Source organism: Colobus angolensis, unplaced genomic scaffold, assembly GCF_000951035.1.
Source record: "Colobus angolensis palliatus isolate OR3802 unplaced genomic scaffold, Cang.pa_1.0 Scaffold19, whole genome shotgun sequence".
NCBI classification, from domain to species: domain Eukaryota; kingdom Metazoa; phylum Chordata; class Mammalia; order Primates; family Cercopithecidae; genus Colobus; species Colobus angolensis.
Genome location: NW_012115043.1, coordinates 4,681,139 through 4,701,214, shown reverse-complemented (window position 1 = coordinate 4,701,214; position 20,076 = coordinate 4,681,139). Strand labels below are relative to the sequence as shown.

At 39.7% G+C, this 20,076-nt stretch overlaps 1 protein-coding gene across 4 annotated transcripts in view; it reads left to right on the top strand.

Moving 5' to 3' along the window:
• The window catches only part of ZWILCH (zwilch kinetochore protein), a 46,846-nt gene that overhangs the window by 13,669 nt on the left and 13,101 nt on the right, over nt 1-20,076 (top strand). For all 4 annotated transcript variants that reach the window (XM_011940365.1, XM_011940366.1, XM_011940368.1 and 1 more), the window contains 11 exons: nt 1,172-1,371; nt 2,864-2,934; nt 3,278-3,433; nt 5,919-5,990; nt 9,209-9,302; nt 9,779-9,834; nt 11,536-11,641; nt 12,180-12,259; nt 15,569-15,725; nt 16,251-16,279; nt 19,152-19,288. In XM_011940365.1, the coding sequence (XP_011795755.1) occupies nt 1,172-1,371; nt 2,864-2,934; nt 3,278-3,433; nt 5,919-5,990; nt 9,209-9,302; nt 9,779-9,834; nt 11,536-11,641; nt 12,180-12,259; nt 15,569-15,725; nt 16,251-16,279; nt 19,152-19,288 (1,158 nt within the window). The remainder of the gene's footprint in view (nt 1-1,171; nt 1,372-2,863; nt 2,935-3,277; nt 3,434-5,918; nt 5,991-9,208; nt 9,303-9,778; nt 9,835-11,535; nt 11,642-12,179; nt 12,260-15,568; nt 15,726-16,250; nt 16,280-19,151; nt 19,289-20,076) is intronic.

Here is a 20,076-nt window from a genome sequence, read left to right as displayed (position 1 = left end):
TTTTTTTGAGGCAGAGTCTCACTCCTACTTCTTTCTTTTCTGTTTTTTTTTTGAGGCAGAGTCTCACTCTGTTGCCCAGGCTGCAGTGCAATGGTGCGATCTCGGCTCCCTGCAACCTTTGCCTCCTGGGTTCAAGTGATTCTCCTGCTTCAGCCTCCTGAGTAGCTGGGGTTCAGGTGCCTGCCACCATGCCCGGCTAATATTTGTATTTTTAGTAGAGATGGGGTTTTACCATGTTGGTCAGGCTGGTCTCAACTCCTGACCTCGTGATCCGCCCGCCTCGGCCTCCCAAAGTGCTGGGATTACAAGCATGAGCCACTGCGCCCAGCCTGGCTCCTACTTACTTCTTTAGATTAATCTCACATCCTACCTCTTCTACTGAACTTCCATTCCTGCTGAACCCCCAATCCTTACCATATTGAAGTTCCCTGCTCATAGTAGCTCCAATCCTGTCATACTCTGTCACTTTCTGGTGCATGCATTTTGATTTGCCTGGTGAATCTATTAATGGATAAAATATACATATATACATCTTGCTATTTAAGTTTTAGGTTGTTGTTTCTGTGAGACCTCTCATATCTTTTTTTTTTTTTTTGCGATGGTGTCTTACCCTGTCACCCAAGCTAGAGTGCAGTGGCACGATCTGGGCTTACTGCAAGCTCTGCCTTCTAGGTTCACGCCATTCTCAGCCCCTCGAGTAACTGGGACTACAGGCACCCGCCATCACACCAGGCTAATTTTTTTGTATTTTTAGTAGAGATGGGGTTTCACCGTGTTAGCCAGGATGGAAGACCCCTCGTATCTTTTTAAAAGAAAATTCTGGCTGGATGTGGTGGCTCACGACTATAATCCCAACACTTTGGGAGGCTAAGGCAGAAGAATTGCTTGAAGCGAGTAGTTTGAGACTAGCCTGGGCAACACTGCAAGACATTCTCTCTCTACAAAAAATAAAAATAAGCCTGATGCAGTGGCTTATGTCTGTAGTCTCAGCTACTTGGGAGGCTGAGACAGGAGGATCACTTGAGCCAAGGAGGTCGAGGCTGTAGTGAACTATGATTGCACCACTGCATTCCAGCCTGGGCAACAGAGTGAGACCCTGTCTCTCAGAAAAAAAAGAAATTCTTGAATTGGAAATCTCTGTCTATAATTTGTCCTTACTCTTGTTTTAAAGGCAGTTAATTGGACTTTACACCATGGCTCACAATCCTAATATGACCCATTTGAAGATTAATCTGCCAGTTACTGCCCTTCCTCCCCTTTGGATAAGATGTGACAGTTCAGATCCTGAAGGTACTTGTTGGCTAGGAGCTGAGCTTATCACAACAAATGACAGCATTACAGGAATTGTCTTATATGTGGTCAGTTGTAAAGGTGAGTGCTGTCTCTAGAGTGTGTGTGTGTGTGTGTGTGTGTGTGTGTGTATTTATTCATTTGTATAGTTACTGTTTCATGTTTTTTATGAAAATTGATATTGTTGTGACATAAGGTAGAACTTGCATTAATCACCATAAATCTACTCTAGTGTGTAACTTGCAGCATGTGGGAGGTATTCCAGAAACACCAGAAACAGATCTCCAAAAGTCTGGACAAGAGGTTTACACTTGTCTGATTTGGGTTTCATTTTATTTCTATGCATATATTATTGAAAATTTTCACTGGAAGATATAAACTGACAATATGTTTCCAATCTCAGACATTTAATTGTATTTTTGGTAGTAGTATTGACCCTCATTCCACTTTATTTTTATTTTTATTTTTATTTTTTTTTGAGATAGAGTCTTGCTCTGTCACCCAGGCTGGAGTGCAGTGGCACTGTCTCAGCTCACTGCAACTTCCACCTCCTGGGTTCAAGCAGTTTTCTGCCTCAGCTTCCAGAGTAGCTGGGATTACAGGCATCCATCCACCACCACGCCCGGCTATTTTTTTTGTATTTTTAGTGGAGACGGGGTTTTACCGTATTGGTCAAGCTGGTCTTGAACTCCTGACCTCATGATCAGGACCCGCCTCAGCCTCCCAAAGTGCTGGGATTACGGGCATGAGCCACCGCGCCCAACCTCCACTTTATTTTTTATTTACTTTTTTTTTTAGAGACAGGGCCTTACTCTATAGCTCAGGTTGGGGTACCATAGTGCCTTCATAGGTCACTGCAGCCTCAAACTCCTGGACTCAAGTGATCCTCCCACCGTAGTCTCCTGAATAGCTGGGACTACAGGAGAGCACAACCATGCCCAGCTAATTTTATTTTTATTTTTAATTTGTTTTTAAAAGACACGGTCCCACTATATTGCCCGGGCTGGTCTCAAACTCTTAGCCTGAAGCAGTCCTCCCACCTCAGCCTCCTGAGTAGCTGGGATTATAGGCAAGTGCTGCTGCGCCTGGCTGTTCCACTTATATTCTTTTTTTTAGTGTTCTGAGGTAGGATCTTACTCTGTCACCCAGGCTGGAGTGCAGTGGCGCAATCATGACTCACTGCAGCCTCAGCCTCCTAGGCTCAGGCAATCCTGTCACCGCAGCCTCCCGAATAGCTGGGACTACAGGCACATGCCACCACACCTGGCTATTTTTTTTATTTTTTGTAGAGATAGGGTCTTGCTATGTTGCCCAGGCTGGTCTCGAACTCCTGGATTCAAATGATCCTCCCTCCTCGGCCTCCTAAAGTGCTGGGTTTATAGGTGTGAGCCACCATACCCAGCCCACTTTCATTCTCTTATAAACATTTCACTTATCTATGATTTGAAATTTAATGTTAACAGTTATTTTGTTGAGTTGCGGTACACTGAGAATGTGAGGGATTGCAGTTTTGTAGCTCTAACTATGTAATTTTGAGTTGTACCTTTACATGTCTTTCTTTCATTTCCTATAGCTGATAAAAATTATTCTGTAAATCTTGAAAACCTAAAAAATTTACACAAGAAAAGACATCACTTGTCTACTGTAAGTGTTTTGCTTCTACTCATATTATTTTCTTCAAATTGTTATCAACCTGCCTTCCTAGTTTACAGGTTTTTTTTCACTCCTAAGATGACTAGATATTTTTCTGTAGTATGAATATGTTTATGTTTATTTTCGTATCAGCTAATGACCAAAATTAAAATGCCTTCATGCCTTTTAGCTAATCTTTGTGGTTTCAAAGAATTGTCTTACTTTTCCATTTGGGATAAAAGTATGGCATGTGTGCTTTTTCTTCTTTTGGGACAAGGATCAAAATAGTTTGGGTAATGGGCTTTTGGCCGTGTGGAAGCACAGCTAAATGGTCTGCTGGGTGCACTCTTTTCAGGTAACATCCAGAGGCTTTGCCCAGTACGAGCTCTTTAAGTCCTCTGCCTTGGACGATACAATCACAGCATCACAAACTGCGATCACTTTGGATATTTCCTGGGGTCCTGTGGATGAGATTCTTCAAATCCCTCCACTCTCTTCAGCTGCAGCTCTGGTAAGAGTGGACCCCATTTCCTTTCCGGGTTCATGAGAGTCCTAAATGTTGGCTTACTTGCTTGTTGCTGGTGCTCCATGCTTCTAGTCTCGGCACTTCCCGGATGTGAGCTTGGACAACTCTGAAAGGCCCACCTTGCCACTAACATCTCACCAGGGCAGCCAGTGAAGGTTTTGTCAGGTGATCTGATCTATCGGTTGCCCTCAGCCCTATAGTAATATAACTGAAGAATTTTCTAGTGACGAATAAAGTCTCCTGAGTGGTGACTCAAGTGAATCCGTGTTTTTTTGTTTGTTTTGTTTTGAGACAGAGTCTTACTCTGTCACCCAGGCTGGAGTGCAGTGGCACGATCACTGCTCACTGCAGCCTCGAACCCCTGTGCTCAAGCAATCCTCCCACTTCAGCCTCCTGAGTAGCTAGGACTATAGGCAAAAGCCTCCACACCTAATTTTTTAAACATTTTTTTGTAGGGACAGAGTCTCCCTATGTTTTCCAAGCTGCTCTGGGCTCCAGTGATCCTCCCACCTCCACCTCCCAAAGTGGCTCACGCTGGGATTACAGGCGTGAGCCACTGTGCATGGCCCTCTTATTCTTAAACGGGTAGAGATATTGGTAACACATCAAGAATCATTATAATATTAAGCCCTTTCACTCTATATGTACATTTCTAGGAATCTGTCTTAAGAAATTAGTCAAAATTGGCCAGGCACAGTGGCTCACGCCTGTAATCCCAGCACTTTGGGAGGCCGAGGAGGATGGATCACAGGGTCAAGAGTTCGAGACCAGACTGACCAATATGGTGAAACCCCGTCTCTACTAAAAATACAAAAGTTAGCTGGGTGTGGTGTCGCGCTCCTGTAGTCCCAACTACTCAGGACGCTGAGGCAGAAGAAGCGTTTGAACCCGGGAGGCAGACGTTGCAGTGAGCCAAGATTGTGTCACTGCACTCCAGCCTGGGCGACAGAGTGAGACTCTGTCTCAAAAAAAAAGAAATTAGTCAAAATTGCTAACAGAAATTCATGTGTAAGATATTCAGTGCAGTGATATAGCTGTGTTTCCAAAATACTTTAAACAAAACCAGAATGTTCAGTAGGGTATAGTTAAAATGGATTTCTTTTTTTTTTGAGATGGTGTCTCGCTCTGTCTCCCAGGCTGGAGTACAGTGGCGTCATCTCGGCTTACTGCAACCTCTGCCTCCCTCCCACGTTCAAGCAGTTCTCCTGCCTCTGCCTCTCAAGTAGGTGGGACTACAGGTGCATGCCACCATGCCCAGCTAAATTTTTTGTATTTGTAGTAGAGACGGGGTTTCAGCATGTTGGCCAGGCTGGTCTCTAACTGACCTCAAATGATCTGCCTGCCTCGGCCTCCCAAAGTGCTGGGATTACAGGCGTGAGCCACCATACCTGGCCTAAAATAAATTACATGACGATATATTTTACAGTCTTTAAAAGCATGTGTTTAAAATCTCGAATATTAATAATAGGATGTGCTTATTATGCAAAACTAAAAAAGAAAAAGTATAAAATTATTTATGTAATGGGATCTCAATTATATTTTAAAATATATATATACACAGAAGCCTGGATAGTGTTAATAGTGGTTCCTTCAGAATGGCAAGATTATGGATAATTATATTCTTTTTTTGAGACAGAGTCTTACTGTCGCCCAGGCTGGAGTGCAGTGGCATGATCTCAGCTGACTGCAACCTCTGCCTCCCAGGTTCAAGCAATTCTCCTGCCTCAGCCTCCTGAGTAGCTGGGATTACAGGGGCGTGCCACCACACCTGGCTAATTTTTGTAATTTTAGTAGAGACCGGGTTTTGCCAAGTTGGCCAGGCTGGTCTTGAACTCCTGACCTCAAGTGATCCACTTGCCTCAGCCTCCCAGAGTGCTAGGATTACAGGTGTGAGCTACCGCGCCCGGTCATGGATAATTATATTCTTCATGCTTTTCCTGTAATAGGAATTTACACACATTGGCATTTACATTATTCTTTTTCTATTTTTATGTTTGCAATCTTAGGTTTGTAAGACATTGACTTCTGCCTAGGACAGCACACTGTTTGTTTAGTTAGAAGGAGTCTAATAAACAGATTTATTGGGAGACTTCATTTTGGTTTGTGATAATGATAAGTTATCACCGAATCTTGAGATATATTTATTTAAATTTCTCCTACCTTGTCCTCCTGGAAATTCCTTGGGAAAAGGCAGGAGAGCATGTGAGGAGGGCAGTTGTTCCACATAGGTACAATTGTTTGTGGCATAGAAAGAGGATACAGTGGTTATAACTTAGGTTATTGGGTCAAGATGGCAAAATCTCTGAGTGAGATGTTCTAAATGATGTGTTGACCTCATTTTTCAATTCATTGGTCCTTTATGAAATACATTTTTTAATGTGTGAAGGATAGTTTGAAATGCAAGTATAACACTTAGGTAGAGAAGATGGGATTAACAGTGGAAAACTGACAGACTTTGGAAACTTTTTAGAATATTAAAGTGGAATCAGGAGAGCCCAGAGGTCCTTTGAATCATCTCTACAGAGAACTTAAATTTCTTCTTGTGAGTATCCTTCCAGAATTCCTTTCTTTAAATCTCATGTTTTTATAAAAATATGTGTTATTGTTGTTTTTACTTAGGTTTGTATTCTTCAAAATTTGTTCAGATGTTATGTATCTGTTAGATACTCTGACAATTTGGGCAGTTTAATTTTACTTATGTGGTAGTTGTCCTTACAATTAACGGGAGCATTAGGTCGTTACTAGCTACATTTCTCTTACGTTTTGTGTTGTTGTTATTTTTTTTAATGTATTTATTTATTTTTCCATTGTGTGTAGATACACCACATTTTGTTCATTCATCAGTGGATTGACATCTTAGTTGTTTCTATTTTTTGGCTATTATGAATAATGCCTCCATGAACATTTACATACAAGTTTTTGTGTAGGCATGTTTTCACATGCCTTGGGTAGAGTTACTAGACCATATGGTAACTGCATATTTATCTTTTGAGGAACTGCCGAAGTATAACTGTTGTCCAAAGTGGTTATGTTATTTTATATTTCTTTTAGTAGTATATGAGGGTTCTAATTTCTCTACATCTTTGTCAACACTTGATATTATCTGTTTTTTAATTATAGTCATCCTAGTGGTAGTGAAGTGGTATCTTTCTGTAGTTTTGATTTCATGTGCTCGTTGGCTCCTGCTTATTTTTTTAGCTTAATCTCACACTTTACTTCCATTGCCACTGAACCCCCAACCCTCACCACATCAAGCTCCTTCTTGTAGCTCGGATCCTGTCATACGCTATCACCTTCTGGTATGTGCATCTTGATCTACCTGGTATGCACTTCTCCCACCTCTTTGCTAGGTGAGCTCTCTATGATGGTTGTACTGATCTCACAGAATGGCTTGTGTTGCTGTAGAACTCCAGACATACCTCTTGTCAGTGTGTTTATAAAACACAGTAATTTGTTTACTTATCTGTCTCCTCTACTAGACTTGAGTGCCTGGTTCCCTATTGTGCCCTTACCATCTAGCATAGTACCAACTGTTTTTGATACTTTTACTTCCTATGAGTAAGTACTATTTCCCTGTTTTTACAAAACTGATAGTTTTTCTACCTTTCTCACCTTTCTTCTTTCTTGAAAGCCCGTCTTTTAGGACCCTTACTGTGGGCCTCCATCATACTTTTGCCCTCACATCTCTGCCCTTCTCTCCCCACACCCCTGCAGAGAGCTGATCTACTCAGTGATTTGACTGACACCTTTGTGAGCAAGCTCCGAACCCTCATCTTTAAGCTGGTAGCACTTCCCATCTTTCTAACTTCCACCACATTATTTCCCACTTGGGTGGAGTGCTATTGCTTCAAGAGTCAGTATGTCGAAAATGAAACTGTCTTCTCCAGACTACATCCTCTTTGAAAACGTCCCCATTTCTGTCTGTGGTCCCATCATTCCTTCCGTTTCCTAGGCTAGAAATCTCATATTTCACTTTAGTAAGAACTATCATTTCTGTCACCACTACATACTACTATAGCTAGAAGCTGCCACTCTGCTATGTGCCACGTATGGTGCTAGCTGGTTCAGTTATTTTGCCTGAAGGTGACAAACTTGTGAATGGAAGAGCTGGCACAAATTTATTTAATTGTGTGTTTGTCTAATTCGAGTCTCCCTTAAAAAGCCACAGAATCTTAGATATACATGTGGCCATAGTCTCTCTCTGTTCAACCCCCTGTATTTTATAAATGGATAGGATTTTTTTCTTTTATTCCACATATACCTTGCTACCCTCCCCCCATACATATACAATTCTTTTTCTCCTTTGAAGTCTCTTTCGCTATGCTCATCTTAGTTAAAATCTTTACCATCTTCTTCTGGGACCACACTGATGATGATTCATTGTTTCTCAACAGGGGCACTATTGGCATTTGGGCAGGAACATTCTTTGTGATTTGAGACCATGGTGCACACACCAAGATGTTTAACATCTCTGGTCCCCACCAGACTCCATGCCCCAAGTGCTCTTATACTCCCAGTCATTTATGACAACAAAATTATATTCATAGTTTTCTATTTTTTTTTTTTTTAGACAGAGTCTCACTCTGTCACCCAGCCTGGAGTGCAGTGGTGCTCACTACAACCTCTGCCTCCCAGGTTCAAGTGATTTTCCTGCCTCAGCCTCCCCAGTAGCTGGGATTACAGGTGCCCACCACCACGCCCGGCTAATTTTTTTGTATTTTTAGTGCAGGTTTGCACTAAAATACAACGTGGATTGCCACGTTGGCTAGGCTGGTCTTGAACTCCTGACCTCAAGTGATCCACCCGCCTCAGCCACCCAAAGTGCTGGGATTTTGGCATGAGCCACCATGCTTAGCCATCTTCATATTTTTCTAAAGACCTCCCCCCAGGAGTAGAAAGTGATAGCATTTTAACTGGGAAATGTTGTATTTTCTCTTTCCTAGGAATCCATCCTTGGTACTTCTGATAGAGAAATTCTTAACTAGATCATGTCATTTTCCTGCCAAAAAAATCAACATTGGCTGTTTTCTGCCTATGAAGCTGAAAAACTTTTGAAGATCCCTTGATAGTTCAGCTGCTATTTCTTCTAGTTCTATTTCCTGCTTCTTCTTTGTTGCTTTTTCTACCCTGGTTGGGATCACAGCATCCTCTTTATCTTATTTCATGCCGTTTTCCTGCCAGCCTGTGGTTCCCACATTTGAGTTGCAACTGAAGTTCCACGTTGTTTCACTGGCTATTACAGCCTAACTTGACTGCTTTTTCTTAAGTCTATTGACATATTGTATGTGCATACACATTTATATATTTTAATATCAACTTCCACTTACTGTTTACATTTATTCATCCCCAGACTATTTCATTTGTCTTGTCTGTCTGTCTTTGCCAAAGTTACATGCATCTCCAGGGCAAACCCAGTATCCTCTGTAGCACCTATGCACTTGGCATCATTGTTCAGAGCACCATCTTTGGGATCAGACCATGGAGTATATGTCCTGACACTGTCAGTTACTAATTGTGTGACCATGAGCAAGTTACTGAATCTCTCTTAGCCTCAGTAAGATGAGAATAATAGTATTATCTACCATAGAGTTTTGTTAGGATTACATAACATGTACTGTATATAAAGCACCACAGCAGTACCTGGGATGTGATAAACACTCAAGAAATGTTACTGCAATTAATATTTTTATTACATACATCCTTATTGATTAAACAGTGTTTTCTGCTAACAGGTTTTTGGGGTTTTTAAATCTCCCATAGGTTTTGGCTGATGGTTTGAGGACTGGTGTCACTGAATGGCTCGAGCCTCTGGAAGCAAAATCTGCTGTTGAACTTGTGCAGGAATTTCTGAATGGTGTATTACTTGTTTTTCTTAATTGAGAATTTATACTTGCTTTGTTTAAATATAAGTTTCTCTTTAAGCTTGATAGTCTTTTTTGATTGGTATATATACAAAGCTATGAGATCTGTAATGGTCAGAGGGACAGCTTTTGTTCTGAATTGCTAATGGTAGAGATCTAAGTAATCCTAAGAATTAATAAAATTTAATTTATATTTGAGATTGAAGGAAAAAGGAGATGAAACAGTAGCCTCTGTATACCTAGCACGTGCCTGATGCCATGTGTCAGGGGCTTTTCTGTTACCTCGGTTCATCTTCACACCCGCACCTGAGGGGTATCTATTATAATCTCCACCTGAGAGTTCAGTGATTTGCTAAAATCCTCAGTTATGCTTCTACTGTCCCCGTTTACCATTTGAAAATAGGATTAGGATGGAAATAATTTGGAAAGCAGAAAAATTAAGAGCTAATAAACTTCTGCCACTTTCTAGACTTAAATAAGCTGGATGGATTTGGTGATTCTACGAAAAAAGACACTGAGGTTGAGGTAAGTGATTATTGTCAGTTAGAAATATACACAGAAATAGCTTTTAAAATTCAGTTATGCTGACGTCTTTCATGTTGTACCATTGCAAATGGATTTGGTATATCAAGGCAGCATTTAGGGAGAATTTTTTTTTTTTTTTTTTTTTACTGTAAGTTCCAGGGTACATGTGCACAACATGCAGGTTTGTTACATATGTATACATGTGCCACGTTGGTGTGCTGCACCCGTTAACTCGTCATTTACATTAGGTATATCTCCTGATGCTATCCCTCCCCCCTCCTCCCACCCCCGGCAGGTCCCGGTGTGACATTCCCCACCCTGTGTCCATGTGTTCTCATTGTTCAGTTCCCACCTATGAGTGAGAACATGCGGTGTTTGGTTTTCTGTCCTTGTGATAGTTTGCTCATAATGATGGTTTCCAGCTTCACCCATGTCCCTATAAAGGACATGAACTCATCCTTTTTTATGGCTGCATAGTATTCCATGGTGTATATGTGCCACATTTTCTTAATCCAGTCTATCATTGATGGACATTTGGGTTGGTTCTAAGTCTTTGCTATTGTGAATAGTGCCGCAGTAAACATATGTGTGCGTGTGTCTTTATAGCAGCATGATTTATAATCTTTTGGGTATATACCCAGTAATGGGATGGCTGGGTCAAATGGTATTTCTAGTTCTAGATCGTTGAGGAATTGCCACACTGTCTTCCACAATGGTTGAACTAGTTTACAGTCCCACCAACAGTGTAAAAGTGTTCCTATTTCTCCACATCCTCTCCAGCACCTGTTGTTTCTTGACTTTTTAATGATCGCCATTCTAACTGGTGTGAGATGGTATCTCATTGTGGTTTTGATTTGCATTTCTCTGATGGCCAGTGATGATGTTAGGGGAAATTTCTGTTGATCTTTATTGTCAGCACTGATTATTGTTTTCCTTAAGAACTAATAAATATTTTAATTTAATTTATTATTATTATTTTTTGAGACAAGGTCTTGCTCTGTCACCCAGGCTGGAATATAGTGACTCCATCACGGCTCACTGCCGCTTTGACCTCCAGGGCTCAAGCGATCCTCCCACCTCAGGTCCTAGAGTAGCTGGGACTACTGATGTGGACCACCATGTCTGGCTAATTTTTAAATTTTTTGTAGAGATGGGGTCTCACTATATTGCCTAGGCTGGTCTTGAACTCGTGGGCTCAAGCAGTCCACCTGCGTTGGCCTCCCAAAGTGCTGAGATTATAGGCATAGCCACTGCCTGGCCAGAACTGATAAATATTTTTGAAGAGAACTGATGTATATGTATTATTAGTTGCTCAGTTGCAGAGAAGTAGAAATGAATATGTTAATATTACTATAAGATGACTCTACTATCATATATTAGTATACTATAAGATAGTACTGTTAAACTAGATATATTCTCATCTGACAAACAGGAAAATGGAGACCAAGGTAATTTAATTTTTTTACACGGAAGGAAAGCTGAATGCTCACTTTTAGGCATTATAGTTTTAAAACAATATTAAGCGCCTTGTTTTTCACTGTTGATTTGTATCTCCTCATTAGTGAATGAAGTTGTAGAAAATGCATTCATATCTTTGTGTGTGTTCATGAATCCATAATTTCTCAGAGCAGCATTTGAAGGCTTAAATTATTTCACTTAAAAAAAAAACTGAGTATTCTCTGAAGCTTGCCTCTTTTTCAGACAGTGAAGCATGACACGGCTGCAGTCGATCGTTCCTTCAAGCGTCTTTTCAAAGCTCGGAGTGATCTTGATTTTGCTGAGCAACTGTGGTGCAAAATGAGCAGTAGTAGGTGTACATCGTTATTTAAATGTTTCCTCTTATTTCTTAGGTTTATTTTTAAGTCTTTTGGAAATAATACAGTGTGTACCACTAGTCTTGTGGGGAAGTCTGGTTCTTAACTTTATCTAATTCATTTCTAACGATACATTGGTACATTCTGCGTAAGAATTGTACTAAGACAAAGTAATTTATAGAATTATCCTTTTCTCTTGCCTTTTTAAGTATAAGACTTAGGTAATTTTCATGCTTTATTTATGTGAACCAAAACATATACCTTACTGAAATTATAATTATTATAAAAAGGAAAGATATCTTTAGTATTTTACTAAGCGTGTTGTTTTTTGGCAATCTGAGTTTGATTTCTTTCTTTAGAAATGCATTAAATCTTTTTTTTTTTTTTTGCCGCTTTAATTTATTTCCCTTTCCCCTACCCATAAAGTACAGATTCTTGCTTTCTATTTCATTTGTGTATCCTTAAGATTAATGATATTTTTGATCTGTAGAAGTACCCTGAAAATAATGTTATACTGACTTGTTTTCCAAGGTGTGATTTCATACCAAGACTTGGTGAAGTGTTTCACATTGATCATCCAGAGTCTGCAACGTGGTGATATACAGCCATGGGTAGGTTTCGCAGTGTGTGTCAGATCATTTTCTCAGCAGCATGGCATGATGGTTAAAGACACAGGCTCTGAAGCCGACTGCCTGAGTCTGAATTTCAGCTCTGCTACTTTCTAGCTGTGTCAAGTTGGCCAGGTTCCTTTACTTTTCTGTGTCCCAACATCCTCATCTCTAAAGTAAAGGTAAGAATAGTATCTACCTCGTAGTGTTCCAGGATTCACTAATGTTATCCATGTAACGCACCTAGTACCTCGCTCATAGTTAAGTGCCCAGTGTGTATAAACTACTAATATTGTCATTGTTAAGTGTTGCTGTGAATGAGTATTCTCATATACTACTGATGAGAATGCAAATTGGGGATGTTCTCTAAAAAGCAATTTTGGTAATGTATTGAGATCCTCACAATGTATCATGGCCTTTGAACCAAGAATTCTTTTGTTAGGCTGTACCCTAAGCTCATACACATAAATATGTATCAAGACTTTATGTATCAGAATAGTCATCACAGCCTCATTTGTATTGGCATAAAATTTTAAATGACCTAAATTTCCCTTGCTAATGGAATGGCTAAGTAAATAATGATATAGCTATATATGGCACATGTAGTAGTTGCTGAAAAAATGATGCTGACGAATGATATGGAGAAATGCTTACAATATTCGATAAAAAGGAATATACACAATTATATGAATGTAACTTTTGGAGAGAAAAATATGGAAACAAATATGCTAAAAATCTTAAGAGCAGTCACCTCTGGTGGAAGGGTTACAGATGACTTTTTCCGGTCAAGCGTGGTGACTCACGCCTGTAATTCCAACTCTCGGGAGACTGAGGCTGGCAGATCACTTGAGGTCAGGAGCTCAAGACCAGCCTGGTCAATATGGTGAAACCCCACCTCTACTGAAAATCAAAAAAATTAGCCGGGCATGGTGGCAGGCACCTGTAATCCAAGATACTCAGGAGTCTGAGGCAGGAGATTGCTTGAACCTAGGAGGCGGAGGTTGCAGTGAGCTGAGATTGCACCACTCCACTCCAGCCTGGGCAACAGAGTAAGACTCTGCCTCAAAAAAAAAAAAGATTTTTTCCAACTGTGTTATATCTACTTTATGAATTTTCCACAATGAATTTGTGCTACTTTTATAGTCAAGAAAAATCTAGGTAAAAAGTTAAAAACAAAAAGATTTTTAATAGGAATTACTTTAGATAATATGACTGCCAATTCATAATTATAAAAGTTATAAACTTTTATACATGTGAACAAAGGTACATTCCAGAGTAAAGGCGTGCAAGCTCTGCTTAATTGGGCGTTAGTGATTCTAGACATTTTAGTTTTAGCCATTGAATTTTTCTCTTGAGAGTTTCTGTGTTCATGAGATGTTTATAAGTATAACCTTACCATGTACTGAGTGCAAACAAAGTGAAACTATTTATGTATATATTGTAAAAAGACCTTGCAAAGATTATGATGAAAGTTAAAGTAGAGAAATAGAAAGTAGTGGGAAAATGACAGATATTTTATGTGTACCTAAAATGAATTAACATTTGGAACACATATTAAATTGTAAATTCACAGCTCTTTTTAATTTGCAAATTATCAGGTTCGTATGTTGGATATTGTAGCCAATAGGAGTTCCTTATGAACATGCATGGACCATTGAGGGAGTTTGTTTTATTGCAGCAACAGATTTGTGGTGTAGATGAAGATGTTCAGTTGTGGAAAAGATGCCCAGAAGCACTTAAATCAGCTAGGAGAAGAGAATTCTTAGTTGTAAAATTTCAGAGGAACAACTCTGGCTTCTCTTTGGTGGAATTGTATCTGGGGATGATAAGTTTAAACCCTTCTTAGTTGCTTTGAACTTAATCAAATGAGATAGGAATGGTATTTTATTTTATTTTATTTATTTTTTGAGATGGAGTCTCGCTCTATTGCCCAGGCTGGAGTGCAGTGGCACAATCTTGGCTCACTGCAAGCTCCGCCTCCCGGGTTCACGCCATTCTCCTGCCTCAGCCTCCCGAGTAGCTGGGACTGTAGGCACCCGCTACCATGACTGGCTAATTTATTCTATTTTTTAGTAGAGACAGGGTTTCACCGTGTTAGCCAGGATGGTCTTGATCTCATGACCTCGTGATCTGCCTGCCTCGGTCTCCCAAACTACTGGGATTACAGGTGTGAGCCACCAGGCCCGGCCTATTTTTTTTACGTATTTATTTATTTATTTATTTTTATTTTTTTGAGCCAGAGTCTTGCTCTGTTGCCCAGGCTAGAGTGCAGTGGTGTGATCTCAGCTCACTGCAGCCTCTGCCTGTCAGGCTCAAGCTATTCTCCTGCCTCAGCCTCCCAAGCTGGGACTCTAGGCGCTCCCTACCATGCCCAGTTAAGTTTTTAAAAATATTTATTATTATTATTATTATTATTTGAGACAGAGTCTCGCTCTGTTGTCTAGGCTGGAGTGCAGTGGCGCAATCTCGGCTCACTGCAACCTCCGCCCTCCCGGGTTCAAACGATTCGCCTGAGTAGCTGGGGCTACAGGTGCATACCACCAGACCTGGCTAATGTTTTGTATGTTTAGTAGAGACAGGGTTTCACCAAGGTAGCCATATGGTCTCGATCTCCTGACCTCATGTTCTGCCTGCCTCGGCCTCCCAAAGTGTTGGGATTACAAGTGTGAGCCACTATGCCCAGCCAATTTTGTATTTTTATTAGAGATGGGGTTTCACCATGTTGTCCAGGCTGGTCTCAAACTCCTGACCTCAAGTGATCTGCCCTTCCCAGCCTCCCAAGTGCTGGAATTACAGGTGTGAGCTGCTGCCCCCAGTCCCAGGAATGGAATTTTAAAAACTGATATTCAGGCTAGGCGCCGTGGCTTACACCTGTAATCCCAGCACTTTGGGAGGCCGAGGTGGGCAGATCATGAGGTCAGGAGTTTGAGACCAGCCTGGCCAACATGGTGAAACCCCATCTCTACTAAAAATACAAAAATTAGCCAGGCATGGTGGCATGCTCCTGTAAGCCCAGCTACTCGGGAGGCTAAAGCAGGAGAATGGCTTGAACCCAAGAGGTGGAGGTTGCTGTAAGCCAAGATCGTGCCACTGCACTCCAACCTGGGTGACAGAGCAAGACTGTCTCAAAAAAAAAACAAAAAACTGACGTTCATAACTTGGGGGGTTTTGTTCAAACAGTTTATAGTCTTAGGAGACTAAGAATGCAAGCTTATAATTTTTAGCTTGTAGCTACTGTCATTTGCTTCTTTTTGCTTGCTGGGTTTGTGTATGTATTTATTCATGGTTTTATAAAATTTCCTTGATTTCTAGCTCCATAGTGGAAGTAACAGTTTACTAAGTAAGCTCATTCATCAGTCTTATCATGGAGCCATGGACACAGTTTCTCTCAGTGGGACTACTCCAGTTCTAATGCTTTTGGAAATTGGTTTGGACAAACTAAAGAAAGATTATATCAGTTTTTTCATAGGTAAGTCTCTTTCCTGGCTCAAAAAATTAAAAAACACATCACAATTATCACTCACAGATACTCTCAGATTTTCTCTCTCTGCTTGGCCCTCATCATCTGTAGTCCTTCCTGACTTCATACCTGGTTCACTATGAGACGAGCATTTCCCATCTCTGGGCCTTAGTTTCCCCCCAATAAAGATATCAAATTCATTAGATCCATAGTTCTTGATAATTTATTTGTTTTTAGTTCAAACATTTGAGGTTCTATGAAGTTAGTATTGTAACTAAAATGTTCCTTTTATGAGAGGCTGTTTCAATACTCCACACTTGGTTGTTTTTATGAGGAAGAAGCTGTGATCATTTTTAGAATAAGTATTAGTATATATTTATGGTATAATATAATAGAAAACTTGGCCTTTTGTGAGGAACTACTTAGCTTGACAATCTCTTTCATATAGGATCTATAACAAATTTATATAGATTCCTTAACATGTAATAGAAAATACCTGAAGTGTTTTTGCATGTATGTGTTTTTTCTTAATAGGTCAGGAACTTGCATCTTTGAATCATTTGGTGAGTTTTTTTATTCTAAAATTGGTTTTTCTTCAGTCACTCTGTGTGCAGTTATTAACTGCCAATAATATGCCAGCCACTCTCCTAGATCCTGGGAAACAGATAAATAAGAAAAGTCAGTGCCCTTAATTATTACTGCCTAGTAAGATAGACAAAAAAGTAGCGCATTCACTGTCTATAAATTTGTGATACTTATATATAGTTATATCCTACTCAAGCCAGTGTACTACCACACATCTCATCTATCTAGAATGGTTAGGGAATGCCTTTCTTTGATAGGTTCTGTAAAGGAATGTTTGTTTTATATTATTTTTACTCATTTATATTACACTTGAAAGTTTATTTTCCAAAAAAATTATAATCTTTAATATATATTTCTGGGCTTCAGGGTCATCATTATGAACTTCGTTGTATTTTCCTAGCCCATTTAGAAACTTCAGAAAGTTGACTACTATCTGTACTGATCTTTGACGTTCATTGGACGATCCTTTTGAAAATGAATTTATAGTATCAATTTGTTTATCATTTCTCTCATGAAAATACAAGATAGAAAAACTAGCTATATCTGTTGTGCAAAATAGACTCAACTGGATCCTTCTGAGGTTTAATTTTTACTATTCAAATCTTAAACATTTTATTAAGGGTATATATTTTTAGTGGAAACATGTTCTAACAAAAACTACACACACATACACACACACTTGTTCCTGCATGTCTGTGGGTTCTGCATCCATGGATTCAACCAACTGCAGATTGAAGACGTTTAAAAAAAGAAAATAGGCTGGGCACAGTGGCTCCTGCCTGTAATCCCAACACTTTGGGAGGATCACTTGAGCCCAGGAGTGTGAGATCAGCCTGGGCAACATGGGGAGATTCCATCTCTACAAAAATAAAAAATGTAGCCAGGCATGGTTGTCTGTGCCTGTGGTCCCAGCTACTTTGGGAAGCTGAGGTAGGAAGCTCACTTGAGCAGGGGAAGTTGAAGCTGCAGTGAGCTGTGATCATGGGCTACTTTTTTGTCTATCTGCACTCCAGCCTTGGTGACAGAGCAAGACCCTGTCTCAAGAAAAGGGATGATTATGTCTGTACTGAGTATGTGTGGACTTCTTCTTGTCATTATTCTCTTTTTTTTTTTTGTCATTCTCTAAACAGTAAATGTAACAACTATTTACGTGGCATCTACGTTGTATTAGGCATTACAAGTAATCTAGAAGTGATTTAAAGTATACAGGAGGGTATGCATAGGTTATACACAAATATTATACTACTTTATATAAGGGACTTGAGTATCCATGGATTTTGGTATACAAGGGGGATCCTGGTACCAATCCTCCATGGATACCAACGGACAACTGTATCTGTATATACAGTCATGCTTCACTTAATGATGGGGATACATTCTGAGAAATGTGTCATTATTTTTTTAAATGTGTCATTAAGTGATTTACTTATTGTTCAAATTTCAGGGAGTGGCGTAAACAAATTTAGATGGTATAACCTACTGCACACCTAGGCTATAAACCTGTACAGCATATTTTTTTACTGAATACTGTAGGTAATTGTAACCTAATGGTATTTGTGTGTCTAAACATAGAAAGGGTACAGTAAAAATAACATAAAAGATAAAAACGTGGATACCTGTACAGGGCACTTACCATGAATGGAGCTTGCAGCACTGGAAGTTGCTCTGGGTGAGTCAGTGAGTGGTGAGTGAATGTGAAGGTGTAGAACATTACTGTACTCTACTGTAGACTATAAACACTGTACACTTAGGCTACACCAAATTTATTTAAAAATTTGTTTCTTCAATAAAAACCATAACTTACTATAGCTTTTTTACATTATAAACTTTTAAATTTTTCTAAACTTTTGATTTTTTTGTAGTAACACTTAAAACAGAAACACATTGTACAGGTATATAAAAATATTTTTTCTTTGTATTCTTATTCTATGAGCTTTTTTCTATTTTTAACTTTTTTTATGTTTTAAATTTATTTGTTAAAAACTAAGACACAGACACACATATTAACCTAGGCCTACACAGGGTCAGGATCATTAGTATCACTGTCTTCCGCCTCCATATCTTGTCCCACTGGAAGCTCTCCAGGAGCAAGAACACACATGGAACTGTACCACTGAGAACAGTGCCTTCTGGAATACCTCCTGAAGCATCTGCCTGAGGCTCTTTTTGAGGAATAGTTTTGTTCATACCAATATCACAGCAAACAAAGGAATAATGCATTGCACTCCATTACAGCTACAAAGTCACTAGGCGAGAGGGATTTTTCATTTCTATTGTGATCTTATAAGACCACTGTAGGCTGGGCCCAATGGCTCATGCCTGTAATCCCAGCACTTTGGGAGGCTGAAGTGGGTGGATCACTTGAGGTCAGGAGTTTGAGACCAGCCTGGCCAACATGGTGAATTCCCATCTCTAGTAAAAATACAAAAATTAACTGGGTATGGTGGCGCACGCCTGTGATCCCAGCTACTCAGGAGGCTAAGGCGGGAGAATCACTTGAATCCGGGAGGTGGAGGTTGCAGTGAGCCAAGATCACGCCATGGCTCTCCAACCTAGGTGGCAGAGTGAGACCCTGTCTCAAAAAATAAAATTAAATTAAATTAAAAAGTCCACTATAATATGTGTGATCCATTGTTGACTCAAACACTGTTATATTGTGCATGACTGTAATTTATTTTGAATAATAGTATTGAAAGGTGGGAAATTCTATCTAGCTGCTTCTGGTCTTTTTTTTTTTTTAATCCCTATTATCAAGCATCCAAATTTAGGTGTAGCAGGCATATGTATATTCTTTACAAAGGTTATACTAGTGCTTTAAATCTCTGTTTTGCTTATATTTTTTCATTCCAGGAATACTTCATTGCTCCATCAGTAGATATACAAGAACAGGTTTATCGTGTCCAAAAACTCCACCATATTCTAGAAATATTAGTCAGTTGCATGCCTTTCATTAACTCTCAACATGAACTCCTCTTTTCATTAACACAGTAAGTATATCTGTATTCTTTACTTATATATAAATGTATTTCTTTTGAAATAGTTACAGCCTAAATATGTGCAGTTTTTATTACCAATTAGGATAGAACCTCTTCATCCTGTCTTTACAGTAGCATGAGTCTAAGTCAGTGCCATTGGCAGGAAAGGCTTTGGATTCAAAAGGAATCAGATTTGACATTGGCTACATCACTTCCTAACTTCCTTAGGAAGTTTCCATCACTGAATCCTGTTTCCTCATCTGTAAAAAGGATCTAATAACCTCACGTGTTTGTTGTAAGGATGAAATTATGTAATGTGTATAACATACCTGATACTTAATAGGTGCTTAATAAACACTAATTCCTTCTCTTCTTTATACCCCTGTCAATTTGGGTCAAAATAGCCTTGCCAGCCATGTAAATGATAATAATGGAATCAAATAGATTACTAGACCTCTGTCAGTAGCCCTGCTGTAATTGTAGAGACTGCTGTAATTTAAGATTCCAATTAGTTTGACTAGAGGTTATTTGGAATAATTCTCAGACACAGACTGCTGGTACCTTATGCATATTTGAGGCCTCAAATTAGGAAATGAACTGTCCAGTGGAAGGACTGGGTTTCTTTTCCCTCTGGAAGGAAATGTACCATTACATTTTCCAAAATTAGAATTTGCCAGCTGGGTGCGGTAGCTCGCCTGTAATCCCAGCACTTTGGGAGGCCTAGGTGGGTAGATCACGAGATCAGGAGTTCGAGACCAGCCTGGCCAACATAGTGAAACCCCATCTCTACTAAAAATACA